Source organism: Astatotilapia calliptera, chromosome 12, assembly GCF_964374335.1.
Source record: "Astatotilapia calliptera chromosome 12, fAstCal68.1, whole genome shotgun sequence".
NCBI classification, from domain to species: domain Eukaryota; kingdom Metazoa; phylum Chordata; class Actinopteri; order Cichliformes; family Cichlidae; genus Astatotilapia; species Astatotilapia calliptera.
In genome coordinates, this window is record NC_137433.1 from 7,283,327 (window position 1) to 7,311,083 (window position 27,757).

The 27,757-nt window shown below is 41.1% G+C and overlaps 1 protein-coding gene across 2 annotated transcripts; it reads left to right on the top strand.

Moving 5' to 3' along the window:
* Positions 1-1,669: 1,669 nt before the first annotated feature.
* Positions 1,670-25,612, top strand: bicdl1 (BICD family like cargo adaptor 1). Of its 2 annotated transcripts, XR_013912576.1 has the most exons (11): positions 1,670-3,033; positions 3,889-4,104; positions 12,003-12,119; positions 15,308-15,454; positions 15,900-16,079; positions 16,197-16,415; positions 17,509-17,652; positions 18,126-18,256; positions 19,144-19,264; positions 20,495-20,612; positions 21,567-21,704. XR_013912576.1 is itself a non-coding variant. In XM_026187283.2 (10 exons), the coding sequence occupies exons 1-10, from the start codon at positions 2,641-2,643 to the stop codon at positions 21,741-21,743; spliced, it is 1,845 nt and encodes a 614-aa protein (XP_026043068.1). In that variant the 5' UTR covers positions 1,677-2,640; the 3' UTR covers positions 21,744-25,612. The 2 variants fall into 2 exon arrangements, 1 of the variants encoding a protein (XP_026043068.1); XM_026187283.2 differs by lacking the exon at positions 20,495-20,612 and having other exon boundaries at positions 1,677-3,033; positions 21,567-25,612.
* The last annotated feature ends 2,145 nt before the right edge of the window (positions 25,613-27,757 follow it).

Here is a 27,757-nt window from a genome sequence, read left to right on the forward strand (position 1 = left end):
ACAGTTTTATAGCATAAATATTTATAACACATCACAATCCTAAAATACTTTTCAGATCTGCAGGAAGAGAGCTGCAAGTAGTGAAAGTAGGATGATCATCTCTTATTCATCACTTGGGGAAGGTGAATGTAATATCATCATCTTTTCCACAGAGGGAGCCACAGTCTATAATAAAGAACCACCGGGGTTGGTCTGATTTGTGTCCCTTTGATCATCAGCCCTAATAATAGGCTTTAAGCAGTTGATTAATCCCTTATTAGTCAAAAAAAGAAGTAGAAGAAAAAGAAAAAAGATTTATTTTTCATGATTTTTCTTGCATATAAAAACGTTGGTATACTCTGAAGAAATTTTTACCCTCTATTAAAAACTGGAAAAGGTTTCAAACCTTGTTTTTGAGCCAGGGGGTTTGCATTTACTTAAACCTTAAAAATGATTATCAAAAAATAAAAGGAAAATTAATAAACTTATACTAACAAAGAATAATTTGAAATCCTTCTGCCCGACCTTAGTTAGGCTTTCTTCCACAGTGTGTCTTTTGTCCTGTCTCTCTAACCTCTTTCCCAATGGCAGATGCCACTCCCTGAGCCTGGTTCTGCCAGACGTTTCTTCCTATTAAAAGTACGTTTTTCCTTCTCACTGTCGCCAAAGTGCTTGCTCATAGGTGGTCGTGTAATTGTTGGTATTTTCTCTCTATTATTGTAGAGTGTTTACCTTACAATATAAAGAGACTTTAGGCAACTGTACAACTATTTATCCATAGAACAGATGTTAATATTTTTCCCTATATTTGCAAACAATATAATATAATATTAATACGGATAAATTCATTAAGCTTAGGTTTATCAAAGCAGAGTTTATCCACTGAGCTATGGTGGCACCCCCATCCACAAAGTTGGGCCATGGTGGGCCAGCAGGCCGTGACCCACTTCTTTTGTGCTCCCAGTAGAGCCTTTGTTTGTAGGACCCCAACCCCATCTTTAACCCCATCCCCCTCATTACTACATACACACATATTACAGTATCTGTGAAGGACTCAGCGAGTCCATTAAAAACCTTTAACTTGTAAACACATGACCCTAAACCTAATCCCTGTGCGCTTAATCCTTTATTTATCAACTTACCCTGAATTTATCTCTTAAAGCAGTTAATAAGCAGTTTCCCATCATGTATTTCTCCATTTTCTTCCTTATGATTTGTGTTAGTTTATATTTAGTGGGCGCTTTTGGAAGACATCAAACTGCTGGGTGGACGGAGGTCGCAGCACCTATTTATAACTACTAATTAATATAGCCTAATGCTAAATTTGTGTAAATTTGACAACAATTAAATTAGCTATATCTTGATACACTGTGTACAGACATTTCATTTCACAGACAGCTGTTAGCTCATTATGCTAATTAGCTTCTCTAGAAACATCTGAGAGGCTGCGTGCATTTTTCAAAGAACCAAAAACAAGTTATAAACTTACTCATTCCCCAAAATGTATCATATGTATCTTATGGTGTAAATAATTACATTTTTTTCAAATAAACGAATTCATAACAAAACGTAATATGATAACCTTACTGGTCACTTTGATTTGGTATTACATTTTGAACCTAGACTGTAAATGTGCGCGTCATCAAATATCGTGATAACTTCGTGTTGCAGACTATTTTTGCCAGAAATACCCCTGAACATCCTCTGACACTGTAATCCAGCTACACCTGTAGTCCAAACATACCCACAAACTGTGGCAAGATGGGTTTATGTAGGTAATAGTCAAGATTCTTTTTTAACCTTTTCTTTGTTTTTATTTACCTTTTGTTCATTTACATAAATCCATGTTTACCAGCCTATTTATTTGGACCAAGCGATCAAGTTGAAAGATTCTTTTTTTTAAAATCGTGAAAGCTTAAGTTTAAATTAATCAATGTAAAAAAAGGTTGTATTTTTTTTGTTGTTGTTGTTGTTGTTGTTTTTAAGTGCCCGCTTATGTGTGTAGGTTTTAGGCTCCTGCACTACTAAAGGCAGCACAGTGTTTTCATTTTATCCCTTCACGTGTTCATTTACTGGATGTCACAGATGTGTGTGTGAAGCACCAAAATATGGCGCTATCATTTTCACCCAATCGGCTGCTCGTTTGTAACAGGTTTCAGCTGGCGTCACGGCCGTGGCGGGAACGCGCATTAGGAAAGGAAGGAGGTTGAGAGGCATCGTGATCGCGCTTATCATGTTTGGCTGCTAAGTTCCTCCGGTGTGGAGGCCGATCATTATGGGGGATCCAGGACCCCGAGACGGGATGGACCCTGACCGACCGACAGCTGCGAAGAATTCACTGAGGCGGTTCATACCGGGATAAAAAATATTTTGTTGTGAGCAATCATAAACAAGCAGTCAGTGAGCTGCAGAGGAGGCGGTGTTTGCTGGGATTCAATCAGAGCCACCGTTGCGGCTGGTAGGTTAACGAGGAGAGGGGGACGTGAGGAAATTGGGAAAGCAGCACTTTTTAAACACCACGGGATCCGAAGAGCGACGATAATGGATGAATTGTTGATTAGAAGCCGGCCCGGTCAGCCCAACACAGTCGGAGCAGGGTGGGTTTATCCGGTGTGAAATCAGTCGGCTGTAATCTGTTGGCCTCTCCTCCGCCGGGCGGCGATGTCCGCGTTCTGCCTAGACCTGCAGACGTCTGCCGTGGTTTCAGCACCACTGGAGCTGGACAGCGACTGCATGGAGTCCCGGGGTAGCCCCACCGCTCAGGAGCCCGGCGGCTTTCAGGGTCATCCGCTGCGGCACGCCGGTTCCGGAGGCCTCGGGATGGCCTTGGAGGAGGAACTGGCCATGCTTACCGGGGAGCGGGGAGGTGAGGAGCAGCTGTCAGACCCAGACACGCCTGCGGTGGGGCATAACGCAGACTTGCTGTCGCTCTTTCGCCAAAAGGAAAAAGACTTGGTTTTAGCTGCTAAACTCGGCAAAGCGTTGCTGGAGAGAAACCAAGACTTGACCAAGCAATATGAGAAAATGCACAAAGATCTCAACGAGAAATTGGAGGTAATCTAAAGAAAGTACGCCTGACAAGTTTTAATTCAAGTATCGTTTTGGTTTGTGTCAAGTTTAGGCCTTGTTTGGAAACAAACTCAGCAACAAATGCTGCCTGCAGACTTGCAAGTTATGTGCTCCAAGCCTAGTTATAGTATACAGTGTAGATAGGCATGCTGCTCAGTCCAGTCTATGGCTAGAGTGACCAGCACAGCATTCACTATAAACTCATCATGTTTACAACGAAGGCTTCACAGCTGATCTTTTGTTCTTGTTGTTTTCCAAATGTTTCGAACAACCAGGCACATGGGCCGAGAAAAAACAAATCACATGAAAAAACACAGGGACTAATCCTGGCCTAGTGTATCTGCTGTACATCTGTTCATCCCTTTGATCCATATTTATCCTCAGAGAAGCTGAGCCCTAACATCTCCTTATTATTGATGTTGTTTCATTTTTTTTTGGCAGTGCTTGATGTTGTTTTGTTTTGAGTCTATGTGATACCTCTTTTTTGTGATTGCTTGATCCTAGGACCATAACAGCTGGCAGCTGCTGGTGGTGCAATGCACATCTGTCCACTGCTAACTGCAGAAAAAAGAAGCATCTTATTATCTGAACTGTCACTCCAATAGCTAGGGTCATATCTGTTCAGTGGATTCAACTGGTGTTTCCAGTCTCAACTTTTTTTTTGTTTGCTTTTTAACCACCAATACTCTAATGTGTTTGCCCAAGACAGATTTACTTTCTCAGTCCATAGAACCACCAGTATTTGTCATTGTCAAACCCCCAATAGTCTTTTTTGGTACTTGTGTTTAAAGTTAAGGGTTTTAAACATGATGACCTCTTCTTCTTGTCAACATAATGCAGCACCTGGAGCAAGAGAAGCATGAGCTGCGACGGCGTCTGGAAAGCCGGGAGGGGGAATGGGAAGGCCGGGTGGCCGAACTGGAGACGGATGTCCAGCAGCTGCAGGGCGAGCTGGAGCGACAGCAAGTCCAGCTGAAAGAAGCTGACAGGGACAAGACCAAGGCCATCAGCGAGCTCTCAGAACAGAACCACAGACTGCTGGAGCAACTCAGTAGGGTGAGGAATGCTTCAGCCTGTGTGCTTGTGTGCATGTTTGTGCTTCAAATGTGTTGCTTCAGGCTCCCTGGGCCACCCTCAAGGAAGATTTAGTCTGGGCTTTGACTCATCAAATCACATGGTCTTAAAGCCGCTGTAAATGCCCTTCCACCCCACCTAGAAACACGACTCACAGAAATGCCAGTATGTGCATCTGTGTATCTGAATAAGTGTTTCTCTCTGGCCTGGCCTCAGGGCCAGTGAGGCCACAACTCAGTTTGCCTGGCTGGTATGACATAAGGTGCTCAGCCAAGTGAGGATTCATCACCCCTCAGGGTGGATCTATCTTTATTCAGCCCATCTCTCTCTGACTTCACCTGAATTATGCTAACTCATCAATATAAAAGTGTAGCTTCCAGGTCTTAAGCGGAATAATTTAGAACGATTGGACTGCACACTTATGCAATAGCACTCTGCATATTGACAGGTAATTTGAGTGCAGTTATTATGACTGGCACAGTAGAAAAGGTCTCATAGCAGATCTCCTGACAGACACATTACAGTAGATGAGCACGCAGATGTATAATATAGCAGCGATCGGGGTCACCATGAAAGCTTCAGGCTCTATCCTTGTTGGATATACTGGAAACACATTAGGGTAAACTGAGTCTGACAGCAGGTGGAGACTGACAGAAGTGAGAATGCTAATGTTTGTAGCCAGAGCTGATTAAGCCTTCCTAAGGAGCTCAGTACAACACCTCAATCTGTTCAATCAACATCAAAACAAGCAGCCTCTATTCAGACCGAGTGCTCTATTAGAGTGTCCTTTTATTCACACTGTTCACCTCTGTGATAATTGCACCGCCACTTAATAAACAACGGTTTAATATTATTTATGTTCTGCTTGGTGGTTAAAGGTCATCGTATTTAATAACTGATGTCATAGGAATGCTGTGCTTTCACAGACCAGAATGCTGCTTGTGTTTGTGGCTAGATTTGGTGGCTTGTGGTGTGCCCTGTTCCTTTGCACATGAAATTTGATTGCCCCCTCCCAGAATTGAATTGTCATATCAGTGTAACCGTTGGTGGAGATCATGGGGGGACGGTGGAGGCCAGATCCCCCTTTCTTTGTGTCGTCTACCTTAATGCATTATCTTAAGTATGATATTTAGCAATGTAACAATATGCCCTGAAGTCCTTTTGTGCTAATTATAGCCGATGAACAACTATATATTCTACATGTTGAAAAAATCGACTCCCCCTCATATGCCTAACAGTGGTTTGGTCCACTTTCTGTCTCCTTTATAACTTCTTTGCTTTTTAAAAGTGACCTTTAAACAAAGGACCTGTGAAGCATCATTCGTTTCATAGATCCAGTACCTCGCTGTTGAATCAGTGTCGCTGCCATCACTTCTTACAGGCCAGCTATGTGTTAGAGTTCATGTTTATGGAGGCTGGAAATCTGTCAAGTGGTAGGGTTTTATATTTATTTCAGACAGAATTTTATGATTATTTTTTTTTTACTCTTGAAACGCCCCTGATCCTGCTCGTCTCGCACATGAGAGAAACATACAGCACCTGTCAGGCTAGTGTTACAAAATGAAGGCTGTAAACAGAGGCATCATTGTACTGACTGGTGTCATGTAGATTTACAGTGGGTGCTGAAGCTACAATTAAAGGTGCCCCAAGGCCCCTGTACAGAACAACTGACAGGCCTGTACAGGTGCTTCGATAATGCCGTCACTACTGCCTCTGATGACGCTCAGGATTGTGCTTGTTTCCCCTCCTGGGAGAAGATATGATCTGCTCCCAGGCACATGGGAAAGGCCCAGTGCAGTTGATTTTTAACCCACAGTTTTCCCCCTCATCTTCATCAGGTTAAATCGGCTTCCTGAGCTGTTTTGCTCCAACACCACGATCGCATTGCAATCAAAGGGCAATGCTGGACAAGTCAGTTACTGTGGATTGCAGCAAAAGTAGGCACTTAGAATAATTAAACTGGATTTAATTTCACTGAAATCCTGGCATGGGAAACTTTGAAGATATTCCCAGAAGTGGTCTGTGTTATGTTTTGAGGAGGACAGCAGATCTTGTGGTCTCAGGGAAATTCACGAGAACAAATTGACTGCATCGATCCAGATCTCATGATTCAGGGTGCTGGGCAGACAGAGGAAGACCTACTGGTTAGTAAAAATAATGAGGTCAGCCACAGTGCTCCCACCATCTCACTTTCTTCTTTCTTCTTTGCGTCTTTCTTCTTTTTCTTTCTCTTTCTGTCTGGGCTCATTACTAAGCAATGGCCTGTGACTAAGTAATATTAGCTGTTTACATGTCTGGATGAATGGAGGGAATGTAAGGCTACCCCGAGGAAACTGTGCAGTAGTAAAGCCACAGAAGGCCTTTCATTTTCATCTGACCTGTTTCTGGTAATGGTTAAATTTTCTAGTGAAACAGATTCATAATAAAAGTAGATCTATATGTTGTCCTATTAACCCTGTTAAATAAGTTGGCTAAGTGATAACTAGCTTGTCACTGTTGCGTAAGCCATGCCTCCTAAAAATCACAATGAAGCACGTCTACTAATTGTTTTCAATCACGTTGCTGATTTCTAAAAAAAAAAAAAAGTTGGGATACTGTGCAATCATCATTCATTTTTAATTGAAGACATGCCAGATGTCGCAACTGAGAAATTAGATTATATTTCAAAATTTTTCACTTCATTCTGACATAACGTTTGAAAATAGTTGGGACAGTGACACATTTCACTGTGTTGCATCACTTGTTTTACTAAGGTACAGTTGGAAAACTGAAAAGTTGGATTTTGGAAACAAATGCAAAAGTCTAGCGTGCAGGTGGGCGGGCACAGCTCACAAACTATTATTTTTGTTTAGTTTTCATTGTGGAGCCATGTGATTGGATGATGTGCACAATGGTTAATGTGTGGATGGCAGATGTCTCTCTAAACCCTGTGTATAATAAACAGCACTTATGGTGTCTTTGCAAACATGCAAGCCACCTGTGACATCGAGCACAGTAACTAATGGACTCTTCTACTGGAATTGATGGTGGGATTTGATCACTGTGCTGGTGACAAGCAAGACAGTTCCTTAATAGGCCTAAATGGGCCTGTGTGTTTTTGGTTTTTTGTAGTGCTTTAAATTGCATTTGTGAGCTGTTACTTTACTTATTGCACTATTTGTTATGATGAGACAGAGTTTTTCCTCAGAAATATACTGTGCAGTATTGTGGTCACTTAATGTCAAAGAGAAAGTTACATGTTACAGCAGGGCTGGTCATCCAGTTCTAAAGGTCTAATAACACACACAGGTTCAGTACATACTTCTTATAAGGAAGCACAGTATGTCTCTTGACTATCAGTAAGCTGCAAACTGTCCTTGTGACTTATCATAGAGCTGAAATTTCCAGTACCATCAGTAGATAGTCAGGTCATAGTATTCCCAAAGCCTCCACCCAAACAGTGAGATCTCACCAAATACCCCCCCCCCCTCCCGAACAAACAAACAAACAAACAAACAAACAAACAAACAAAAAACAAACAAATAAAAATCCAAGATATAATATTTTCCTAGTCGTCAATGCACTAAATGCGTTATGTTATCAAAATGTCTGAGTTTCTATATTTGATAAGCTATATTTGAACTGGCCATTCTTGTTTACATTTTACATAGCCTTGCACCTTTTCTTGCAAAAGTGTTATACATCACTGCACAAACAAGTGGACCAGACACAACGCCACGGAAAATCCAGCCTTGTCTCTAATTTAATCACAGAGATCAAAATCAGACCTGTTTGCCAATAAAGCATATATATATGGATTTACAAAATGTAGAAGCAACAAAAAAAGTAATAGAGAAATCATTAGCATTAATTATATTTGCAGGTTTATTTTAGCTTTTATTTCTCTGGTGAATCACATTAAGGTCAATTTGTGAATTGATCTCAGCTTTTTTAGAGTTATTTTCTTTAAATGCTAAATATTTCATGATTTATGCTTATATTTATACATTTGCCCATTAAAAAGTCTGTTTATGTAAAATGGCCAGCTTTTCAGAGGAAGTAAAACCTACAGGCAAATACAAGAAAACAGTGTTGTGCTCTTTTAACAACACAGGGATCAGCTCTTAACAGGCTCTTTTCATTTGGCTCCAGTGAGATGACCTTGACAACCCAGGGCACTTCATAGGAAGTGATGTAAGTCATGGGGTAAGATACGGTCCTGAAGGGATTAGCTATAATCCAAGCTAATAGCCTTGCTATATGCATTAAGTCAGGAACCAAAACAACTTCAATCCATACTCTACTTAATTAATAACAGCAGCAGGTAACGCTGGTATTTGAGCAAAGAAGATCATAAAAATAGTCCCCTCCTTCATGGTTTTCTTCTGTCTGGCCACTATATTTGTGTGTATGTGTTTTGAATGAGTCCAGATCTTACTATTAATGCTATATGTTATTTCAGTGCACTCAGAGAAAATAGGCTGTCATTGATTCAGGAGGTGTGTGCTTGTTTCCGTGGGTCTGGAGTGTCAGGGCAGCCAATCTCATCGGGCTTAATCTGATCAGAGCGAACAAGCAGGAAAAGGGACCTTTCTGTAATTACATTACCACACAGGCTGGGAGAAAGCAGAGGGTGCCCTGACTCTGCCAAAAAAAAGTGTCACGCTTTATGTTTGGGGTCACTTCTACTTCCCTCAACGTTCAGAGTTCACTTATGAAACATGGACTCACCCATGAATGTTGTGTTTGATTCATTTGAGGCTGTACAGGAGGAGTCAGTGCAATTTTTTTCCTCATCACTTGCTTAAATTTACCTGTCAGGTTAGTTCAAACCTTACATTTATAAACTCCAGCCAGTGCTGCTCATCTGTCCATTCGTTTGCTGACACCATATGGAGCAGTTGCTGGAGCACCTATAAGATCTGCTGTCGCACTCACGTATTGTCACGTGGGATTTGTTATGCAACTGTTTAAGACGGAGGGTTCCTCCTTCCATGCAAGGAACGGCGCTCTGAGAAAGAGAATGCGGAAAATACCACAAGTACTGAGACCCCAAGTCGCAGCTCCGCCAATCCCACTTCTCTGCGGTTGCTATGACAACCAGAGTGACATGCAAATTGAAACCCTCTGTGTTGTTACCATGGGAATGTGCTCTACAGAATGGTACAAGGATACAGATAGTTTGATGCCAGCTTGTGTCACCCAAGACCCTTGATGCACCTGAATCGGGTCCCGCACAGAAAGCCCCAAACAGAATCAGCAGCAGTGACTCTCCTCCTCTTCCTCCTGCCACCTTTGGAAAAGCGAATGTCACGTATTTACCGGAAGTGATGTCCAGAGTAAAGAGGCTTTACAGTAACACGTCTCTCTGTTCAGCCCTACTTTGGTGCCCTGGATTCAGTCGCAGCAGTCTGATTTCTTTTCCCCCCAGTTTGTCCTGTCATGTTGATAATACTTGATCTGGAATCTGAGGAGTTTATGCACAGATTAAGTGACTGTTTGGAACTTCACGGTCGATTCTGCGGTTTGCCCAAAACGATTTCAATCTGTCAGCTTGTTGGGCCAGTGGGTCAGATGTCACATTGGCCTGCTTGTCACACTGGCTCCTGCTACCTGCCCCTGTTTTCCACTCAAAGGCAACGGCACTATGTAGTGTTCATCCAGATAAGTACATCTGGGCTTTTTGACTGAACTAAACTGATCAGACTGTCAAGTATTTGTATGTTTTCCTTTTTCCCAGCAAGTTTTTTGGAATGACATATCCCATACCTGCATTTACATTGTTTGAAAAAGGTGTCCTTTTGTGTTATTTCAGAAAACATGACTGTAGTTTGTCAACAGGTTTACAAAGAGTCAACTACATTGACTACCCAACCAACAAACACTTGTTGAACAAAATGTTAAAAGGACAATTATTACAGTCTAATTAATGACAAACTATGACAAAAAATTCTCTAGTTGAAAGAACGTGTAGATTAGAGGTATCACACATAAGGAAACACACACACACCTGAGCAGCCCTGAAATATGAATGAAACCACTCAGTTCAGGAAAGAGAAACAAGTGTTACGAGGGGGAAAAACTCCATGGAAATCACATTTAGCCGACAAAACATCCATGAATCTTTGGTGTTTGGGATATAACTTGGAGTTTTTTATCCCTCTGCTTTCCCAAGTTATATACATCCACCGTTGGTTCTTGTAAAAAGTAAAAAGAAGGTTTCCCACACCATATTTTTTCGATTCATAAAAGCTCATTCGGCTCCTTTATTACAGCATGGCACACAAAGCATGCTTGTTTTCAATTCTGTGTTCAAGTACCAGGTGCAAAGCTGACACATGAATAATTAGACCTATAAAAACTAAAGTTATTGCTCAGCCATCACTTAGTCATCACTGCTCTGCCAAGTAGTTCATGCGATTGGTTCAGTTTATCTACTTGTTGGTAGGATTACTCAAAAAGTTAAGAGATGGTGCTTGTTCAGCTTAGAAGTGATTAAACCTTTAGAGTTAGTCGGGACCTGAATCATGTTTGCAAATATATCACAAACTTATCTGGATCCAGAGATTATTCTAGACCATCAGTACCACAATGTTTTCTGAAGGAAAGCTTAACTTTCACTTTTCAACTTATTTTTACTTTTTGCCCTTCTGATGTAAACATTATTGACTTGTTCTAAAAGAATAACATATAGCAACCCCCATTTTCATTATTTAATCCAGGTCATATGCATGCAGGGAAGGATTTGATTGTCCATGAGGCGCTAAGTTCTGTAAATCAGGATTTTTTTTTAGCGCTGTGTGCTTTTGGAATTCATGATGGATTGAAGTGGATGATAAACTGATTTATTTAAAGGTAAATAGGCCTTTGCAGGTAAGCAGTAGAAACATGGGTAGTCATGGTGCTTACACTGTGTTGTTAGGTGTTGTTCAGAGTGGAGCCTCAGAAATGGTCATAATGGCAGCCTGTCCTTAGAGACTTTCCCAAAGAACACTGACACCACAAACAGTGCTGCTTTACAAACAGAAGTGAACTAAAATGGCCTGATGCATGTACAGCCCAGCTGTTGAGCCCTTTCATCTCTCTGTGAGCGCCTCAAAAAGCTGCAGCAGCGTGTAGTGCCATCTAGAGGCTTTTATTGATATCGATGCAATAAGTCATCCTCACTTTCATTCAACACTCGGTGATTAAAAGACAACAAAAATAAGGAAATATAAACTGACTTCCTGCTTCTAGTTTTTCTTTTGTTAGTCCATTTACTCAATTTTCAGTATCTCCTGAGAGAGATAAAGTATGCTTTTTAGGATTTTGCTGTTGCCATGGCAGTGATGATAATGCAAAATGTAGCTTCCTGAGTGCAGCTTTATGCTAATGATGCACAGCCTGGCTCTGTGTGGTCTGATCCCACCTGTCCAATAAGCTCTAGTGATGCACTAAGGCTGCTGCTGCTGCTTCACTGGATTGCACAAATAGCGAGCAGATCATTTCTGTTGTTTGAGGCTTTTAGCAAGGGCCATGACTTGTGGGTGAATTTGTGCTTTTAGAGAACCAGCTATTAAATGCACCATTTACCAAAACAGACTGGGGAGGGCTGATTTACAGCACGTCAGTGTCACTAACACAGTGTGAGTGCAATCTGAACAGCAATGTGTTTGAGTGTCTGCATGTGTTAGCCTCCAATGAGTCACCATGGGGGAGAAAAGACAAAAGAGTTGCAGTGCCAGTATTCTAATTTAAGTTATCAAGTTCTGCAACACGTTAACATTGATTTTTAATGCCAGTATTACCACGAACAACGCTTACATGAGCAACATTTTACAGTGCTAAATTGTATTCTTTCAAACTAAAAGCAGGCCTCTTTTAAGCTCAGTTTCTGTCCTTCCCTTTCTGTCTTTGTCCAGGCTGCAGAGGTGGAGAGGCAGCTGTCCACTCAGGTCCATTCATTACGGGATGACTTCAGGGAGAAGAGTGTGTCCACACGCCAGCACATGACACGACTAGAGACTCTACAGGCTGAGGTCAGCCTTGTGTGCATCCTGTCTACTGTATACATAACTTCATAACAAGTACAGTTGATTGAACATGCACAAAGTGAGAAAACTCCCCCTAAAGCTGACTAGAACTTCTAACAGGAACATTTATCTTAGGTACTTAAGAGTTAAAAAATCATGGTGCCTATAGTAGAAGCAATTTAAGTCATTTCTAAGAACTGTAGGGTGGCGTCAGAACTCAAGGGAAGTTAAAGCAAGACTGTACAATTTTTTGAATAAGCTGGTCTGTTCAGATACTTCATTTTGTCCACAACCATGTAGTACACTGTTTTTGACAGGCCCAAGTCAAGTAAGGCAAGTTATACTTACCAGAAATGTTGGATTTTGCATTTACATTTAAAACGCGTTATGCCAGTCACCACTTATCTAAAAAAAAATTTATACTGAAGATGGCGCTTTAATACGCACCAGCGCCAAACTGTGCCACATGCATGTCACATTAACATCAGTGGTTGATTTAAAAAGGAAAGAAAATCCGCATGGCTAGGCTAAGATTGCTAATCTAGACAGCTAAACTAAAATAGCTAATCTAGCTAAAATAGCTAAATAGCTAGTGTGGACATTGCCCTTGGATGCTGACGATATTCTGCTGGCTGGAAACTATCGCAAACATACACGCAGCTATTTAAATATTTCATATTTTCACTATTTCTTTACTTACAGTGCACTGCATGAAGTCATTCTTGTCAGAGATACACTCACAGGGCACTTCATTAGGTACAACTTGCTAGTTCCCTTTTGATTCAGAGCTGCTTCAATTCTTTGTGGCACAGATTCAAAATGATGCTGGGACCATTCCTCAGAGAATTTGGTCCATATTGACATCATAGCGTCACACAGTTGCAGCAGGTTTCTCAACTGCACGTTCATAATGAAAATCCTGTTCCACTGCAATCCCAATTTACTCTATTGGATTGTGATTTGGTGACAGCAAAGGTCATTTAAGTACAGCCAACCAATTTGAGATCATTTGAGTTTTGTGACATACTCTGACCTTTAATGGATGGACGTGGTCAGGAACAATACTCAAGCTTTGGCATATAATTAATACTCCATGTGTAATAGGAGTAATTCATAAAAGGGGCTAAAATGTGCCAAGAAAATATCCCCACACCATTAAACCACCAATACCAGCCTGACCTGCTGATTCATGACAGGATGGATCCATACCTTCATGTTATTTACTCTAAATTCCAACCCTACCATCCGAACGTTGCAGCAGAAATCAGGACTCATCAGACAACACTTTTCCAGTCTTGTCCAATTTTGGTGAGCCAGTGTGAATTGTAGCCTCACTTTCCTATTTTTAGTTAACAAAAGAGATACCTGGTGTGGTCTTCTGTTGCTGTAACTCATCTGCTTCAAGGTTTGACAAGCTGTAAGTCAGCGATGCCCTCATCCTTCCCTTAGCCTCAGCCTAAAGCAGCTTTCCACTGACATGGGATATCAGCAAGAAATTGCTCATTTATTGGGATTTTCCCAGTAGGGTTTTTGAAATATTTAGACCATGTAGACCAGGGAGTGTATATAAGAAAACAGCCTCTAAAGTGAAACCACTGCATGTCTCACCTGAGGCTTTACCTAGGGCTTTGTTATGAGTTACAGCACAGTCTATGGTCCATCTTTTATTTAGTTAGTATAGCGAGTTCAAACATTTAAGTGGGAGACTCGAGATGCATCATTAGTTTTAATTGTAATCGATCGCGAGGTAGGTAAGTATAAATGTTGCTGTTTATCTGACATCCGGTCCCCTCACTTTGCTTGCCTAATGATGATGACTTTAAAGAGTCAGTATGCCATTATCTTGCAATTACCACCTGTAGCCACAGTGTCCACTTGTTCAATAAAAGTCACAGTCATGCTTTAAAGTCTCCACTAATGATAAAAAGAAAAAGAAAAGTCTTTCTTCCCTTAATAAATTATTTTTTTCTCAGGGGATGATCATCACTTTGAACTCGAGGCACTTGTGTGATTTCTTTCCTTTCTTCTTTATCTTTTTCGCCTTTCTCACCATTTCCCATTCCCCTCACCCTCCTTCCTTCTTGGTTGGAGCAGCAAGGGCTAGAAGTGAGTGGTTCCCCTGCACCGTCTCTCAGCCTGACTGCATGCTGCATGTGACACACTGTAAAACAGCAGGAACAGCGAAGGCGCTGATATTTGTTTTGATTTTTGCAATTGCCTGTCATGTGTCTTGATGATGGGGCAAAGTGCTGACTCTTTTCACCTTTATAGTATGTAATATGTTATGTGTGCAGCATTTTTGCCGATCCCTGTTTCCGAGGCCAAGCTTGGATACTTTTTTTTTTTGTTTTTATCAGAGCATGAGCTGTGTTGTGATGTCAGTTGTGCCATATCTGAATGGATATGTCCTCTACGTCAGTGCTGTAAGAGTTCAGGTTGTTCCGCAGCTTCTCTTCAAAGCCAGGGAGAAAACACCCAGACTGCAGAGCTTGTGCTATAATTGGGAGAAAAGGCTCCTGCTCTATATTTAGAGATACTGCAATGTCTGGGTGCTCCCCCTATTCCAATGCTTTGCCTTTATATGACATGTTCTTGATGACTAATGGCTTTTTGGCCTGTTAGGGTGAAAGCAGAGACTACCCAAAATATCCAGAACCTGATCACGTAGATGCACATGTGCCAGTAAAAACAACTGTTCTGCATGAAAGCTCCCTGTGCTGCGAAGTAGGTTATCAGATGTAGGTCAGAAGCAGGAGGGATAAAAAATGAGCAGAGCTGATGTTTGTTTAATGGGCAAAGCTGCTCAGGCAGCTGCAAGGGAAGACAATTCATGAAGTCTATCTTGTGTCTTCAATATAAGGCCATTACACAGGCACGGTAAGCAGTACACTGCTAGGAAACTTTGTGTAGATGCTAAAGCATCACCAAAACATTCCTGAAGACGAGGGTGGCGACCAATGCAGACACCCGTGCTAGGCAACGAACATTCTTTAGGCCAGTGGGAGTGCTTTTAATCTTGTGTAAGAGCCCAGCTTCCCTCACAGGCAGGGAAAAAACAATATGCAGCCTTTAATCAGGTCCATAGCTGCCCATTTGTTTGCGATCGACCAGGAAATCTGAGCAATCCTTGGATTCTAAATGTAACGCCTGCTTCCCACAGCGCAGGGTCTAACTGTCACTGTTTGAAATGCTAGATTAAGATGCTGTCAGAACGGAAGATGGAGTCGGAGCACCGAGTGCACGCCATGCTCGAGGAGAACGAGTTGCTGCAGAATACTGTGGATGAGCTCCGGGAGAGGACGCTGGTGCTGGAGAAGCAGTGTCACGAGAAGGACCTCCAGGTACGGACACATAAATGAAGCTTCGGGGAATAATTGCTACCTTAGTAGATAGTGTACATTATTCCTATTATCATTATTACAAATGATTAGAGTGGTTTTAGATTATTTTACTTTCCCTTATTTTCATTCATATCTAGCTATTACAGTAGTGGTATTGTATATACACTATTACATCAGTGTATAAACAAGTAATCCCTGTGAGTTTTTATGTGCATAGCCAACCCGAAAAAAGTTACTTAAAAGAAGGAGAAAGGGAGGTAAAACTTGTTTCAGACAGTGGAGGCGCTGATGAACTCCACTAAGGTTCAGTATTGCATAAATAACAATGATTTTGAACTATCTATCATCCAGAGCTACTCTAATATAGCCCAAGTATAAACATATAGAGTTGGAAATGAGATGAATGCCACTGTTAAGTCTTAGTTAACTCCTTTCTCGTGTCCAGTTGCGGCAGAGCCAGCTGGAGCTGCTGGAGGTTCAGGTGTCCCACAGGCAGCTGGCCGCTAGGTTGGAGGAGCTGACGGAGGAGCACAGCCTCCAAACTCTTACCCCCCATCCTTCCAGCCTGCTGTGTGAGATAGAGCAAAGTATGGAGCAGGAGGAGCAGGAGCAGGAGAGGGAGCAGGTAGCGATGTTTATGACTGCCTGATCGTATCCACAGTCAGTTTGTTTAAACTCGCTGTGAGCATCAGGAGTGTTGGTGACTAATAATCTAAACTATCTTGTCTTGTTGATCAATCAGCTACGTCTTCAGCTATGGGAGGCCTACTGTGAAGTTCGCTCACTTTGCTCTCATCTGCGGGGAAACGATGTCACGGATTCAGCGCTGTCCACTGACTCCTCCATGGACGAGTCCTCTGAGACTTCCTCAGCCAAGGATGTGCCTACTGGGAGCCTCCACACCAGCTTGCTAGAGCTACGGAGGCTCACTCAGAATCTGCTGGATGGCAATGAGTCTACGGTAATGAGCAACACGCTGGCAGTCAGCATTGTTGCTGTTAGACTAATATTAGGTGTTACCTGAAAAAGTGAGATAATGACTAATTTTGGACTACTAGTAATTTTTGGCGATTGAATTATTTCAAAAGAAGAACTATTTATGTAGTACTGTACACAGCAATACAGCAGCTTATTTTCTGTGTGACAAAAGTCTTGAGCCACTGCTTGTTCTCATCAATAGTTCTCCAGGCTTTTCAGAGGAATACTTCTTTTGTTTGCTAAGCCACCTAACACTGACCTGTGAATCATTCAAGCATAAGAAAGGTACACAAGGAAGGAACAACAGACAAAGAAATCCATTTTAAATTTTATCTTTAGGCCCTTTGGTGCTAGCAGTCTGTCACAGAAACATTTGTTATAACTATTAGATGAAACTTGGCACTTGGTGTGCAGTGTGTCCTAAAAAAATCTGAGGAAACTAGATAAGTGGAAGTGGTGGGCCTAAGCCAGCTGTGTCCACCCTGGGTCAACACACCTGAATCAAATGATTAGTTCATTACCAGGAGAACTTCAAAACATGTTGAGGAGGTAATTTAGCCATTTAAATCAGCTGTGTTGGATCAAGGACACATCTAAAACCTGCAGGACACCGGGCCTTGAGGCCTGGAGTTGGACACCCCTGGCCTAAGCTATCTGCAGAAGTTGGGCAGTATCCCAGAGTCACATCCTTCAGAAACAGGAAAGACCTGACACAGGACCTGAGAAGCCCCATCAGAAATGGTCTCAGTTGAAGGGTAGCTGTCAGGAAGCCATACTTAGGGACGGGAAACAGTCTTATGGAGTCATGAATCTAAATTTGAAGTATTTGGTTCAAATTATCATCAGTATGTATGGAGGAGGCCAGGAGACAGGTACACTGAATGTCTACAGACTTTCCCACTACTCTGTTTTTATTTTAAACAGGCAATGCTCACCTCACTTTGTCTTTACAATATGTAATGCATATTTTTAGCATTAAAGAAATCATCGTCACTTTACACATGAGTTCCTTTCTCATAAAGCCGATACTGTCCACGGTAAGTCTTTGTTGTAACGTGTGTGCTTTGTGTGCAAAGGGCTCACGGCGTAGTGATGAGGAGGCTCTGGAGGAGCAGGTGAGGAAACTGGGAGAAGAGTTGCGGGAAGTCAGAGAGCTGTATGAGACGGAGCAGGACAAAACACGCGGCAATGAAGAGGAGCTGCTGCAGCTGCACAACCAGGTAAAACAACCATGTGTGTGCATCATGTATGTGCATGTCAGTCAGAGATTTAGATAATAAATGTAGCTGAAGTCAAGATCCTTTCCTGTCTTTCTGGGGTAATAACGCTGCATTAAGGAGTTTCTCATGTCTAACACTGTGATGACGTATTGCAGCAGATGTAGTCCTCACCCTGTCGCGCATCAGTTTGAATTTGATGCATGCTTTTTCTAATGTGGGACATTGCTTCAACCTTGTTCAACCTTCTCTCTGCCAGGACAGCTCACGCTCTCCTGTGGGTTTAAAATGCCGTCTTGCATGATTTAAATGACACAAGCTGCTCACGCACTCCATCCTCTGCCGAACTAGGTCAAACAAATATCTCGCCCATGAGCACCATGTTGTCTAACTTTGCCATTAAACCGTGCACCCTGAATACATGGCCTCAATCTCACAGGGATGTTTCATTCGCATTCACTCTGCATGATCCACAGGTGGCGCTGCTCTCTGTAGAGATGCGCTCTCTCCGAGAAGAGAACGAGCGAATGAGGACAATGGCTGATGTTCGAGAACCCAGCGAGCAGCTCCAGAGTGCGATCAGAGACCGAGACGATGCCATAGCTAAGTAAGATTGTGCGATTTCACAACTAGCTTAGTCCTTTATCACTACTTCAACAGGTGTATGCACGGGTTTAGTAAGTTCATTTTGCTGTTGAAAAGATTACAAGTTTTATCTTTTTACTGTATTTACATTAAATTTATGCCTCAGTTCATCAAACAGTGCGACAGCGCTTGAATTTTTTTCAAGTTATAATATAATGAAATATTTTCAGCCATCATTTCAGATCTTAATCATATGTTTGATAACTGAATTATCAAGTCTGTTAATCCCTAACCCTAAACCTTATTATTCTAGAGTCTAGATAGATGGAAAAAACAGTTCTAGAGCAGCTGTCCCCAACCCCCGGGCCACAGATCGGTACCGGTCCGTGAGTCGTTTGGTACCGGGCCGTGAGAGTTGAGGCTCAGGTGTGAAATTTATGGTTTTCAGGGTTTTTAATCTTCTTTTTTTTTAATCGTTAACTCAGTTTTCCTGGGTCTTTTCCATGTATTATAAATAAATCTTCTTCTTTTTTTTTTATACCTACTGGTGCCGTGTTTTTGTTTTTTTTCCCACGACACCTTAAAGTCAGGTCTGTGAAAATATTGTTGGACATAAACCGGCCCGTGGCGCAAAAAATGTTGGGGACCGCTGTTCTAGACCATAATGTCATGATCTAGAACTGTGACATACATGCTGACAAAGTGCTCTTATCCATCTAAAATCTGCTGCTTGTGCAAGTACAAATTGATACAGCATATATTCAACATAACTGTGAGGTTTGCTGCAAGAAGTCAACTTATTCTGTCACTGAGTAATGACTGATTTGTGTGGCAAAGTGCCAGAGCTGACTTTGTGCATGGCCTTCATTCATATTGTTGTGTGTGTGTGTCTGTGTGTGTGTCTTGCAGGAAGAAAGCAGTAGAAATGGAGCTGGCCAAATGTAAAATAGACATCATGTCTCTGAACAGCCAGCTGTTGGACGCCATCCAGCAGAAGCTCAATTTGTCGCAGCAGCTGGAGGCTTGGCAGGTGGGTCAAAGGCTATATTCAGCATTTATTTTTTTTTTTGGAACAGCTCATTTTAAAAACATAAGTTACGTAAATGCCAACGCAATAAAAGATGAAGTGCGACTAAATTAGGTTTGGACAACTTTAAATACACTTATACATGAATAAAATGCATCTAGCTGCTAGAACAGTTTGTCCTTCCCCCCTGTTTTCGCTGTAGCTTGTGTCAGTCTGTTACCTTAAAGCCACTCACAGCATCTGTGTATTCAAACTGAGCTACTCACTTTACTGCGGAGGGAGAGTGTCAGTTTCTCGTCTGTGATGGACAAAAGTAAAGGAACATTACAGTGCTGTGTAAAAGTCTTGAGCCAATATTTATTTATTTTTTGCTTCTAAGGAGCCAGAATTTCTGGTAATTTTTTAAAGTGGTCTCAAGGAAAAGTTCTCCAGGATTTCTGAGTCTTTTAAAGGTTTTAACACTCAGCCATGAAACAGTCAAGCATAAAAAAAAAGCACCTTACTCAAGGGAGGAACCAGTGATATCTTCAAATAACAGACAACCTGGTGAAGACTGAATTTTAAATGTTATCTTTAGGAACTTTGCAACTTGCAGTCTGTTGCAACCCTCCTTTAAACTTCAGGCTATCAGAAAGTCATGTCCTTAAGATATCAGAAAAACATCCAGCAAAGACCTGACACAGAACCTGAGGGATCCGGCACCTGGCCCTTCAGTTGAGTCATCTACTGTTTGATGAAGTGTTGTATGGGTGGAGGGTGGCTGTCAAGAAACCATTCTTACAGAAGGGAAACAGGGAGAAAAGACTCTGGTAAATTACACAAGAACTGGACTGAAAATAAGTGGCAACAGGTCTTATTGAGTGATGAATCCAAATTTGAAATTTTTGGTCCAATTCATTATCAATAGACAACTTAAAGAAATTGGAAGATTTAGATTTTGTGTGACATTTTGAACAGTTCAAGTTGTGTTGAAGAATAAAGTCAGTGATAACAAATATTGACTTTCAAGATTGTGTTTCAATAAATTTCTACCCCCACCCACAAGGGGTGACTCAACACTTTTACACAGTACTGTATTAGACTTTTTGCTTGAACATATTGTGTGTGTGTGTGTGTGTGTGTGTGTGTGTGTGTGTGTGTGTGTGTGTGTGTGTGTGTGTGTGTGTGTGTTCCCTCCCCATCCCCTTTATCTGTAACAAGCTGCTCTTTCCTCTCTCTCCTCCCTACCCACAGTTTGCCTCCTCAGGGCTCTTTACTGTTTGGCTCTTGTGGTTTCTGATCTAGTGGCCTTTCTCAGCTTCTGTACCACCCCTTCTCCCCTGTGGTACCCACCCCCCCTCCTGCCTTAGAGGTGAGCCCGGGCAGTGCCATCTCGCCGTTTTACCTCGCACCAACTAAACCAGCCACCGCTGAGCCATTCCATGCCAAGAGAAATGCCCATTTCAGCTCTTTTTTCCCTCCCCATCTGAAACCATTAGCCAGCACAGAGAACCATCTAAACCCACCACCTCCTCTCTTACCACCTGTTTGTGTCCTCTCTGCTTTCACTTGCATATGCCGGTCCACTGGTCAGCTTACCTGTTGAGAGAACACCCCTTTCAGAAGTGCAGATCACTTCATCAATTCACATATTTGAATTGTGTATGGTTATATTTATGCTACTGTATGTCGGTGACATTAGCGGATAAATTATATTATGGTTGTTGTTTTTTCCAGGTACCGAGTGTAAGTCTCAGTCTGACATCACAATTGGTTCCCACTTTATTAAACAGCTTGTTACTGCCCTCTGGTGGCTTTATACCTCAACAACAACAACAATCAAGAATGAATCTGGCATCAGATTCAAAGTGTTTGGTGCAGTTCAGAACAGTGGACTCTTACACAATGTGCCAAAATTATGCTTGTTTTATTCTTTTTTTTTTTTCAATCCTTTACTTTGTTTAGTGAATTACTGAATAATTTTAAACTTCCATGCCTCTCAAAAATGATTTAAATAATGTATTCTGAGGGGAAACTATAATAATACAATATAATAATACAAAAATCCTTTAATTGTCCCACAAGGGGAACTTTGGTTGTATCAGCAGCAAAACAAAAAACACACATATACAAAAAAGAACAGGACACAGAACAGAAACATCTACCACAGGTGAAAGGTAATGGTGGTGTTTCTATAATTACTATCCAACAGGTAACTTGTTCAGTGGGTCCAATGTTTCCAGAAGTGCTTGTAACATCTCACCGCACGCCCTCTCCGCATGACCTTTCCTTCTTGTCATTCACTCATTTACCTTTCTGCTTTTAGGATGATATGCACAGAGTGATTGACCAGCAGCTGATGGACAAGCACCAGGACGAGTGGCGCGCAGCCCCTACATCTCTGTCGGGGTCGTCCGTAACCCACAGGGGTCAGTCCTCAAGAAGAGCTCAGCGTATCTCCGACCGGGACAAGAGACTTTTCTCTTTTTTCAAAAAGAACTGAACCCTATCATGCTGGCCCTGAGCACAGCCGACAGACGCAGACGGACGAGGTGCAGGACAAGGAGGGTAGTGACATCACAATACAGGGGGTAAAAACACAGCCAAAGACAGGCAGTGGCACATGCACACTGAGGTTTTTTTATTTTATTTGGGGGGTGGGGGTGGGGGGTGTCATTTTGCACTTTATCTGTCCCATTATTATTCCCCTAGTGATTAATTGGTGACTGCTGACAGTGAGTGAAATGTTGAGAACTTCCCCAGAGGCTTTGGCTTAAGGCCCCTCAAATAGAAAGCTATTGATCTTACAGAGCATGAACAGGGTCATCAAATGTACCTCCAGAAGGGGAGGTTTCCTTGTAGTGCCTAAAACTATCTCTACTACCCCACTGCCAACTCTGTAGAGAAAGAAGACTATTTATTAACTCTTACTGTATGCATCCCAGTTAGCAGGCCAAGGAGTCTGGGGAAAGACGGGCAGATATGTGGGACCAAGCAGGATCACGAAGAAAAGATGAGGATAGTTGGAGAAAGCTATAAGTCTATAATACTATAAGACATGACAGAATATGATTGCTATCCTCTAGGTACAGAGCAACAATGCTCCAGTCAGCCCATGTGATCTCTCAGGTTTATTCATTTGTTCAGGGGAACATGAGGCTTGATGTATCAGGAATATAGAGTGTTGTTTACTTGGCTTAAGTGAGTGGGGGGGGGGGGGAGCCCCATCATTTATAGCCCCACATCCAAACACTCAGAGTAAGAAAAGATATCTCTACAGGGGTATCACAAATATATACATACACTATTAAAGCTGCACTAAGCAATATTTTTATAGAAACAAATAGCTTAACGTTTGTTTGCTTTTTCTCATTAAATCCACCAAGACATCACTATCTTTGTTCCATTATTTTGATTCCAACTTTTTTGGCCCTGAAATTTATTTGGCACAAAGAAACGTATTTTTAAAACGACTGCTAATGCTACAGCCCATTGCCCAATGGATCAGTGAACAATAGACTTTATAGAAAATTCTGGACTCTATAGTTTTGAAACTTCAATTTAAGCATTTTGGCCACTGCATGTTGTGTTTTTGGAGCCAGAGCTTGGATCAGAGGCTGGAGTGCTAAGTCATGCTAGCATGATTAGCAAACTGCATCGATAAGCTAATTAGTGCTAAGGAGCATTAAGAACATACCAGAAATTCATTAACCAAAACTCCAGCAGATGTTCTGTATGGCACAGCTGCCGTATATATTTTCAGAAGATTCTACTTAAAAAAGTTCAAAAAGAAAAGAAACCACATATATGGTGTTTAGCTCAATTTAGCAGAGGTGAAGCCTAGTAGCTATACAGCTTCTAGCTAGCTGTTAGCACACCTGCTAGTCAAAAAGTCTACACCCAAGTTTTGCCTTGGGTTTATACCCTAATGGAAGAGTTAATTATAAGGCTGTAAACATGGATTTTAACATCCATGTTAACATGAGACTTTAGGGGAATCACTCACTTTTGGAGCCATCGTTAAGTGACTGCTGCAGGTAGTTTTTGGAACTGCTTTTTCAGCTCTGGGGATGTGGTCATGTTGCCAAACAATTTTAATAAAATGTGACATTATGTGTTTTTGAAGTATTTGCAGATAGTTCCATTTGCAACAGTTGGTTTAGTTTTAAAGAAATTATTTTTCCATTGAAATCAGGAGAAGAAACTCAAGTTGTTTTTTTTTTGTATAATGCAACCAACACTCTCCGACACCTCTCCAGCCTACCTTTTACCTGTTGTACTTTACAACACTTTTTTCGGGTTAGTGTAATTTTCTAGCTTCCTAACCCAAAAAGAAAAGGATCATAATATTTGTATTATATTAAGAGAATATCTGAATTGCGTGAATGTGTAATGATCTGTGTTATGAACACAGTCAGGCCTCCATGTTCACCTCTGACACCTGAATAAACCTTTGGGTAGCTCAAGTAATTTACAAAGTCTGTCCAGCTGTTATTTTTCTACATTTAATGTTATATTTAAGATTTAAAAATGTATAATTTTTTTTTAAATGATAATCTACTGTTGAATGTTGTCCCCATGATGTCAATCATCTTCCTAGTTGACCAAAATTTCCAATATGTTTACATCAGCTTGAGAAGAAGGCAGAACTGCTGTATGTAGAGTGCCCATCAGCTCTCCGTGTCAACGTGTTGAATTTCGCATTGTTAAAAGGCATGTCAGTGTACAGTAACTCCACAAAACGTCCTCCACAGTGGTCAGCATTTGCTGCTATGCTTTGCGTTTACCACTATCAGAGAAGTTCTACCTCCATTCTCATTGCTTCAGTACTTCACGGGCACTTTGATTTCTCGGCCGCGGGCTTCCGTTCTTTCCGTAGGTGACGTCTGTCGTCGAAAAGCAGGCGTTGACCTGAAAATGCATGGACGACTCCCAGTGTGGTGCAGCGATGTCTCTCATGTATGTCTGTGTTTGAACTCACGTCTAACGCAGCTGCGCAAACCTATGCAGATGTCTTTGTGTTGTCTCAGCTGGTTGTAGGGGGAGGATCAACCCAAAGAGTGATTTTTATATATATAAAAAAAGGAATAGGTTTGGATGAAATTGATATATTTATATGACAAAAAATGTGTACCTTTTGAATGAAAGTCTTTTTGTAGACAGAAGAACACCTGTATAATGTTGTTTGTAGACTGTATTTTCTTTTCTTCTGTTTTTGTTGTTCTGGTGTGGCATGCAGTTGAGATTATAGTCCCAGTCTAGTCAATCCCAGGAGATCAAACAACCTAAACTTTGCATCATATCTACAGTAAACCCTTAAAAACATCACCTCACTTCAGTTTATCTGACATGTTCTCATACAACTTTTTGACAAGGCATCCCATATAAATAGTCCATAAAATATCAGGAGTAGTTTAACTACCACTAAATTGCTTACTAATGCTTTAGGGATTAGTTATGAGCATTGGTTGAGATTTTAAGTTTGATTGAGAAATATTAAACTGCTAATACCAACTTCCTGTTGGTAGCTCTTTGTTTAGATGTGACTATGTGTCTGAGTGCAAATATGACATTTATGACATATTCCTTTAGAAGTCCTGTGTAAATGAATCAACAGGCCACTTGCTCATAACACAGAAATAGGTGACTTATTTTAAAGATCCCAATAAGAGTCTGCATAAGGTATTACCAATAATCAGTGATAGTTTTTTGACCTTTAATGCAGCCTTTGAAAAATCCCTCCATTTAGGGGTGTCTTATCACAAAGTTCTTTCCTGCTTTGTTTGATGTGTTGTGATCAGAAACGTGTTCCCCCTTCTAGCAGAAATAAGCAGGAAGAGTGATGGCATATGGATTTAAAAACTGGACCTTCAGATTTTTGACTGGATGACCGGTGTGAGAAAGCTGTGACTCAACACCAGTGGCTCCTGCCCATCACCAGACTTCAGTTTGTTTGTTTTTTCATGTAGAGAAATCATACTGTGTACCATATTCAGATCTGTCAGCATCGTGTTCTTTTCCTCGGTCGACTGTATCCTCTCCTTCATTTTCTGACTGAAAGCATTTTTAAAACTCTGTGTGCTGTGTCTCTGTGGTAAACATCACGCTGCTGCCACCGTGGATCGAGTGTGTGTCCAGGGGCAGACAGACATGCCATTGAATGTTTGCTTGTGTCTCCTTGGGCGGATGTTGTTTAGAAATTTAGAGCTTTTGTTGGGCCCATTGTGCTCCATGTGAGTGCTTCCATTCACCCATGACTAATGGCACTGTTTCAGTTAGAAAATGCTTCAAACTATTCAAAATATTAATCATGCAATTTTCTTAAGACTTTTTTTTGGTTTGTTTTTGTACGAATAAATACTTTACAATCAACTTGTCTCTTCTGACTTGGATTTGAAAACTGGGACACTTTCTGCCTGTGGTTCTCAGAGCCACATATATTTTAAGCAGGAAAAAGCAGTTTTACAAAAGTTGTATTTTATATATGGCCCAGGAATCCAGGAAGTGACACATCCATGTCATGTTTGGGATCTGATGTGATTCGCAAACAGATGAATTTCATTCGAGCTTAGATAATGCATTAACTTCATCAAGTCTTCATTTGTCATATTCTTTAGTTTATGACCACAAACCTACAAAAGTAATAACACTGCCATTGCTCAGACAACTTTAGCACTGGACTCCCAGCCAACCAACCAACAAAGCAAACTGGTACTTATTTAGCACTACGGGTTCAGCCCAGGAATCGTTAACATGCAAATGTGATAAGCAGGGATCAAACCACTGACATTCCAATTGGTAGAAAACCCTGCTTATCTTCTGAGATCAGACATAATTGGGCATGGTATGCATGTATAACTTACACGATAAACTGTAACATATAACTTGGAATACATTATGTTAAATTTAAGTTAAAATAAGTTATAGATGAAAATTTTTTTTACTTCTCAAAACACTGTAGATGCATAATTTCATCTTAAAATCACAAAAAGTGTTGCTTTTATCACGAGCACGTTCCACATGAAGCTTCTTTTAATTATGGTATTTTTAGTTTTTATGATTTCCATCAGTAAAACTGTTTATAAATATGAAAATCATAAATCATATTTTTCCTCTGTGCAGAAATTTTAGGTTCAACCCAAAAGATACAAAAGCCATAATAATAATAATAATTTTGAAAAAGTTAAATGATTCAATTATTCAAGCATTCAGAAATTGAAAAAAACAAAAACACTCAATGACTGACTGACCAGTTGGCTTATTTTCTCACAGTATTACAAACTAGTCATATAAAACGTTTTAGTAAACAATTCGAAGGATATGAGTAATTTATCAAATCCTTCTCATTACTTCACAGTTGCACTGACCATGTAAAATCAGGCAGGTATGAGAGTACTAATGATGTTTAGTATAAGATGAGGGTATCTACTCCACTTGGTGCTCCTTAAGTGGTCATAAACCTCCTTTAAATGAATATGAACAACCCACATAAGAGTTAAGTAGCCACAGGTTTTCCAAAGACCATAAAACACTCTCAGAAAACGGCAAAAATAAAACGGACACAGGTTTAAACTCAAGTTGGGACTGAGCCTCCGACCACTGACAAATGAGATCAGTCATTATGTGTCAAATATTTATTCTTTTAAAACGTTTATTACTGATTAAATTCATGTAGGGAAAAATGAATAGTACATCTTTGTCTCCAGTGTACAGCAAACCACAGCTGACAAGTGTCTTTCAACCACAGCACACGGCCCATGTTTAACACATGTGCAGTTGGTGTGCTAATCATGTGTGTATGTTCTATATTGAATATAAACACACAAATATATTTATATATACATACACATAATGAAGAGAAATCATAAAGTGTGAGATCTGATATCATTTCGAGGCCCTTGAGGTCGCGGTGACCTCTTGACACGTATCGGGATCCCAAACCAGCTGCCGGAGCCTGCCCAGAGGAGGAAAACAAAGTGTTTTCGACAGAAGCTTGTGCAACATCAAGCTCGCTCCCAATTCCAGAGACAGAAAAAAAATTAATAATAATGTCAGTAAGACATTGTACAACGCTTCGGCCTCTGTGGCAAATCCGGGCGGGGAGGGAGCGGATCCAGTGCTGCAGTTCATCCCCATTTGTTCTTATATTAACAGTCCCACTGTGCGCCACACTCTCAATGTGGAGGGTCGCCAAAAAACACTGTCCTGTAACACTTCAATTTGGGCAGGTAGTGCAGATCATGACCATGAAAAGCAAAGCGATAAACCTTAATGCTTTAGTCGACTGTTTAGAATATTCTGCAGGAGAAAACGCAGGAAATCCACAAGAGGTTGAATGCTAAAATGCATGGTATATCTTTTTTTTTTTCCTAAACACACCCAATCAAACAGTGTTACATGCTCAAAAACACAAGATTGAAAACCACAGTCTGCAATGTATTTGGGAGGTTTGGGTGGTTGCACAGGTGTCTTGGCGAAGAGCTTCCATGCACCGTCGCTGGACCAAATGCAGGAGTC

What these genes read in the sequence shown, in the direction of transcription:
- bicdl1 (XM_026187283.2), top strand. Translation starts at nt 2,641, where the DNA reads ATGTCCGCGTTCTGCCTAGACCTGCAGACGTCTGCCGTGGTTTCAGCA. An exon ending in TGGATGGCAATGAGTCTACG is followed by an intron (nt 16,416 to 17,508) that starts GTAATGAGCAAC and finishes TTGTGTGCAAAG; the next exon opens with GGCTCACGGCGTAGTGATGA. An exon ending in CGAGACGATGCCATAGCTAA is followed by an intron (nt 18,257 to 19,143) that starts GTAAGATTGTGC and finishes TGTGTCTTGCAG; the next exon opens with GAAGAAAGCAGTAGAAATGG.